A 6,000-nucleotide genomic window follows, 5' to 3' on the forward strand; every position below is an offset into this window, starting at 1 on the left:
CCTGAAGAGCAGCCGGAGTTTATGATAAGAACGACGATGGGGAGAGAGGCTATAACCGCGACCGAAAGAAATTGTTGGCGGGCTTTTGAAGACGACGACGATGCTTCTGTCGCGGATATTTCGAGGAGGCTAAAGGCGAGGCCCTTCGAGGTAAAAAGGTCGACAACGACCTCTGTTAAAAATATCACCGGAGACCGGGTGCGCTTGTTGCAGCTTCGGGGCGGTTTACACGGAGCCAATTACTTTCGTGGAAGCTCGGTAAGCCGTGCTCGAGAATACGTGTTATCCTGGAAACTCGATTCGATCCGTGCGTTCTCGATAAAACCCGGCCTCCCGAGGAAAAACGAATTAATAGCTGCGAGCCGCGACGCGAACGGAAAACGTAACGGATGCGGGTAGAAAGATACGACACGAATTTCCAATTTCGAGCAGACCCGAAGTACCCTAGAATTTTTTCAGATTTTCTAAACCGTTCTTCTCATTTCTATTAGACGCGGTGTTGGATGAAACAACAATTTCTCCGCGCCTAGGTGTCATTTAACCCTTTGCACTCGAAGCCATTTTAACTCGAAAACGAAACATTTCTTCCGACCTAGAATATCGCCCTTCTATATATATATTTTTCATGTTATACATACGAGAGTGGTGCAACTTACTCGTACAATACCGAAATGTTTACTAATTCATTAAATACAAACAAATTTAATAGTGCAGAAAATATTTTGGATAATGATACAGCAATTTTTAGTGGTGCTTCACAGTCACCGTTCGAGTGCTGACGGTTAATAAATAATTCAAAATTCGAAGATAACCTCGCTCTTTCTTGTTTCCGTGTACCCTCCAACTTCAACTCCGTTAGGAGCGAACTTACTTTCAAACTTTCATCAGAAGACGCTAATTGACGGCGAATCTAATGAGAAACATGCTTAAACTTCGCCTTACGGGACAGTGGTTAAGAGTAATTTCCCGGAAACGTGTACGTAGCGTAGAATTAGAAAATGGAATTTCGAGGGGAGAGACTGAACAGCTGACTGACAAACAATTCGAATCACCTGCGACAACAGCGAGACTCGCTAAAAAGATCGTGTTCGAGAACTCAGGATCGCTGCGCATAATCTAGAAACTCTGCAGGAAGATCATCGGGGGGGGGGTAGGAGAGAGAGGACAATAACGAGTAAATAGTATAACGAACGAAACTCACCCCAAAGTGGTCATAGTCACGATGGTGTACCAGAAAGCGGCAGGTATCGATGTGAAGTTCGTCCCGTCGACGTTCTTCTCCGCGTAGAACATGACGGTGGCGAATATGATGATGGCCATGGCCAGGGAGAAGACGAGGAAGCCGAGCTCGGACGCGCACGACTTGAGCGTGTAGCCGAGGATCCGTAGACCCTGCGAGTGCCTGGAGAACTTGAAGATCCGGAACACACGGAAGACGCGCAACGTGACGAATGCACCGGATACGTCGTCGTTGTCGGTGAGACCGAGGCCGATGTAGTACGGCAGTATGGCGACCACGTCGATGATGGACATGACGGATCTCGCGAACTTGATCCGTCCGGGGGCCGCGAACAGCCTGAGCAAGTACTCGGCGGTGAATATCATGACGCACGCGGTGTCCAAACAGAAGAACACGATCTTGTAACGTTCGCCGCATGAAAGTGTGCCGGCCCGTCCCGGCCGATTACCGCACGGCACGGTCTCGACCACGTTCGCCAACACGCTCACGGCGATGAAGAAACCGGTCACGTAGTAGAAGACCAGAGCGGCGGTCGAGATGTGAGGATTCTGGAAGGCCCGCCACATCTTCTGCCTGATGTCGAGCAGCTGCTGCAACGTCTGATCGCCGTTCTCGCTGAGCTTGTCGTCCATCAGCCTCTCGGCGTTCTCGCGTTTACGGTCGCGATAGTCCTCGTAGCAACAGTCGCCGATCACGTCCGGCAATATACCGAAGAACGCCAGCTCCTCGTCGTAGCTCGTCAGGCATTCGTGCTTCGGATAGTGGAGCTTACCGGTCCGGTAGTAGTTCAATATGTGACGGAAGATGTCCGGATCACGGTCGAAGAAGTACTCCTTGCACTCCTCGTCGTAGAAGAACTCGCGCTCGTTCGAGCCGAGAAGAGTGTCCGGATACTTCTCGAGGGTGTTCCGCCATGTCTCGAAACGGCGGCCGCTCACGTTGATCAAGAGCTTCTCGTCGTCGGCCTTGCGACGATCCTTCGGGATCGGCGGTGGCGGCAGCGGGTGCGTGGCGATCGGCACCCAACCGATCGCGGCCGCCCGTGCGAACGGCAGCCACGCTGCCACCGAGGCCATGCTCGAAGGTGGTATACCTGTTCGACACCCTCGACCAACTATCACCTGTCTGTCCCGCGAATTTTCACACGAAACTCACTTTTACGAGTAGAAACGCACACCTCTGGAGTCCTCTCCTCGCTCGATCAAAAATAAAAAGAACAAAAACCCCCCCCTTTCTCAAAACCAGCACCGCCTAGGAATTCGGAAACGTTCGCACCTTCTCGAATACCTCTGCACCCTGGATCCTCCGATCATCCCCTTCTTCAGGATCCCGCCGAAATTCCTTCAGCCTAGATCCGTAAACGTTCGCACCTTTTCGAGTGTACCTCTGGATCCTCCGATCATCCCCTTTCGGAATCGATCCCCAGCCGAATCAGCGGAACCTTCTAGGTTCCCAGAACCGTCTTCCGGAAAGCCGCTTTGCCTAGCACCGCCTCGTGATCCGGGATTCGCACCTTTTCGACTCTAGCTCTGGCACTCTGGATCCTCTCCGATCATCCCCCGTCTGGGATCGATCCGTCCTAGGAACCGTCCTCTACGATCACTCCGGTACAGTCCTCTCTCCGCGCGAGTGTCTCCGAGGAAAGTTGTTGGCCGGTCTCGCATCCGGGCCGATCTCTATTAGCTGATCGTGGCACAGCGATCCCAACGCGTCGACGACCACGACCACGACCGCCGCGCCGACAAAGGGACCGCGACCCTACGACCACCGTGCGCCAAGTTCCTCGTCATCGTACAACACCATTCCTTCGCAGTGATCGCTCTCGATCGTGTGCCACCGATCCGATCGGTATTACGAGCCGGCGTGGGATCGCGAGGAACACCGCGGCAACGAATCGCCTCCTGGCAGCGTGCCCTCCAACATCATCGATACACCAACTCGACGGTGCTCGCTTCGAAAAAGAGAGAACTTATCGTGGCCCCAGCGATTCCCGACGATTCCACCCGATGATCTTCCACCTGTTCCTTCTCTCTGAGCGAGCCTGTTCCCCTTTGTTCTCGAGAACCATCCGGGCCGGGGCTACATCCTACAGACCTCCTCGATCCTGGACTTCTCCGAGCGGATCGCGCGCATCCCGAAGACGGCTCAACTGGTCCGAGAGGAGGATCGGCTGTTCGTCATCCTGGGACGCTTTCACCGAAAGAAACCGTTGTTCTTGGTCGCGTGCGATTTTCACGGTGGCTTCTGCCGGGTAGAAACGAACGTTGTCTAGCGATCTCGCGCTGCTTGAGGCTGTTGTCAGCGGATCTTCCCACTGGCAATGTTATTTAGCAGCTATTGTCATTCGGTAGTAGCCTCTACTCGAAGCTGGGCAGAAGTTGTCGTCGACCAAGAACGATCTCCTCGTTACCGGTCGTGCTGAACGTCACTCTCGATCCGATTCCGCTCGGTGGAAACTTTGCGAGCAGAATTCCAGGTCCGGCGAGAATCCCGGTGGCAGCGTCGGGAATCGCGATGGAATCGCGTCGTCCTCGCGCGGCCGGTGTGTCAGCGTGTCCTCGCGGCGAACAACGGTTCTTGACGGCTCGGCGCGCGACGAGGCTGTTTTTACCCGGTCGCGGGCGGATCGCACGCAGATCGCACGGTGGTCAGGGGCCACGCGCGCTCACCTCCGCGTCCGTGGCACGTCAGAACGACGACGACGAGGCGCGCGAGTGAAAAGCAGCCCGACCGGTCGGCCGCGCGCAGATGTTTTCCTCTCGGCACGGGCCGAAGCGATAGACGGCACGTCGCATGCGTCACGGAGCGGCGGCGGCGGCGGCGGCGGCACAGCTTCCTCGTGACGCCGCTCGCGGAACAATTTCTCTCTCTCTCTCTCTCTCCTCTCCCACTCTTTCTCCGTCTCACTCCCACTCCCTCACCGGCGCTGTTAGCTCTCTTTTCTGTATGAGGACGAGGGAAACGGGTCGGTCGTCTGCCCGGTACAATCCGTAGCTACTCGGCCGACGAGCCAGACGATCCTCTTCGGTGCCGCGACGCTTCGATGCGTCGTCCGCCGCCTCCCTTTCCTCGCGAGCACATCTCTCTCACTCTCCTTTCGTCCTCTCTTCCTCTCCTACTCACTCTCTCTCTCTCTCTCTCTCTCTCTCTCTCTCTCTCTCTTTCTTTCTCTTTCACACGGATATATCGACGAACACTAACCCACGAGGAGTGTTCGCGGATCCTCTCTACCACGGGTAGAACGAACTGCCACGAAGGTGCAAACACGGTCGATCGAAGTCCCGAGAGGGCGGAGGGTGGCTGCTCCGGAGGGATGAAAAAGCCGGCTTTCTCAAGGAGGGAACACAGAGAGTCGTCTTCGTCTTCGTCTTCGTCTTCGTCTTCGTCTTCGTCGTCGTCGTCGTCTATCTACTACACCACTTTCGCCCGGCCTCGGGCCGGGCCCACGATCCTCGTACACTCTCGAAAGATCACGATGATCCTCGGCCGTCGTCGTCGTCGTCGTCTATCCTCCGATCGCGATCCTTCTGATCGTCCCGTTCGATCTGGACCACCGGCGTCTCGACGCGAGACGACAGATCTCGAGCATGTCCTCTTCAACGGAGCAACGTGTTCGGCGTCGAGCAGCGTCCCGGTGGTTGTCGGCGGCGTCGCGAGGCGAGCCCCTCGTGGATCATCGTCCGCGCGAACGCGGAAGCTGCTCAGAGCTTCGGATACGAGATAGAGAGAGGAGGCGGAGGAGGAAAAGGGAGAGAGAGAGAGAGAGAGAGAGGGAGCGCACGAGTAAGCGAGAACACGCAGCGATGTCGCTCGGGGATGGACGTACCCCGTGAGCTTGCCTCTCTCTGTCTCGGTGTGGGCGAGTGTGTGTCTCTGCGTGTCCGTGTCGAGTGTGTGTGGGCCTGTGCGAGTTGTGTGTACGTGTCTGTGTGTTTGTGTGTGTGGGTGGGTGCGAGGGAGCGTGTGTACAGTCTCTCGTGTATGTGCGCGCGCGCGGTGTGCGTCGTCTCTGTCGGCTCGCGAGTGAAGCGGACAAAGCTAGGCGCGGGCGGAACACGTTTCGAGCTCGGTCTGGTAACCGCTCGGTTGGCGACTCGCGACTGAGCTGGCGCGGTATCGGTCGCAAGCTAGCTAGCTCCGTTCCGCTCCGCTCCGCTCCGCTCTGCTCGCGCTGGCTGGCTGGCTAGCTCGACTCGGCTCAACTCGACTCGGCAAAGCGCGGTCGCAAGCTGGCCGGCACACACCTCTCTCTCTCTCTTTCTCTCTCTCTCTCTCTCTCTCTCTCTCTCTCTCTCTCTCTCTCTCTCTGCTCTCTCTCTCTCTCCTCTCTCTCGTGAAAAGCGTGGTGCTCTCGAGGCTCGAGCCGCCGCCGGAGCAGCCGCGACGCAGCGCCGAGCGAACGGTCACCTAGCCAAGGTCCAAATTGATTTTTACGTCGCGGCGTCGGTGGCGACGCACGACGGCGTCCCGACGCGGCGGCGAACCGCTTCCCCGTTGCCCGGGCAACCCTCATCTATGACGTCATACGGTTCCCTCCTCGCCGACGAACACCCCCAGACTTGAACCCCTCCGAGAGGAAGAGAGAGAGAGGCGAGACTTCAACCCCTCACCCTGTCTTCTCCTCCCGGCATTTTCTTCAGATTTTCTGCCTCCCGATACTCCCGGCTAATCTCACCTGGCTCGTTCACTTCGGACTCGATTTATTTGGTAGTTTCCCTCCGATCTTCTTCGGTTCAGATGATCCACGAGCATCCCTCGAG

General features: G+C 56.5%; 1 protein-coding gene across 10 annotated transcripts in view; it reads right to left on the reverse strand.

The window, feature by feature from the left end:
• Nucleotides 1-5,010, reverse strand: part of Shal (potassium voltage-gated channel protein Shal) — a 139,134-nt gene extending 134,124 nt beyond the window's left edge. For 4 of the 10 annotated variants that reach the window (XM_076802629.1, XM_076802630.1, XM_076802632.1 and 1 more), the window contains exon 1: nucleotides 1,202-5,010. In XM_076802629.1, coding sequence (XP_076658744.1) covers nucleotides 1,202-2,316 — 1,115 coding nt within the window. In that variant the 5' untranslated portion in view covers nucleotides 2,317-5,010. The remainder of the gene's footprint in view (nucleotides 1-1,201) is intronic. The other 6 variants (XM_076802638.1, XM_076802639.1, XM_076802631.1 and 3 more) reach the window with 3 other exon arrangements.
• Between the last annotated feature and the right edge of the window lie 990 nt (nucleotides 5,011-6,000).

This window comes from Halictus rubicundus, chromosome 17, assembly GCF_050948215.1.
Source record: "Halictus rubicundus isolate RS-2024b chromosome 17, iyHalRubi1_principal, whole genome shotgun sequence".
Lineage (NCBI taxonomy): Eukaryota > Metazoa > Arthropoda > Insecta > Hymenoptera > Halictidae > Halictus > Halictus rubicundus.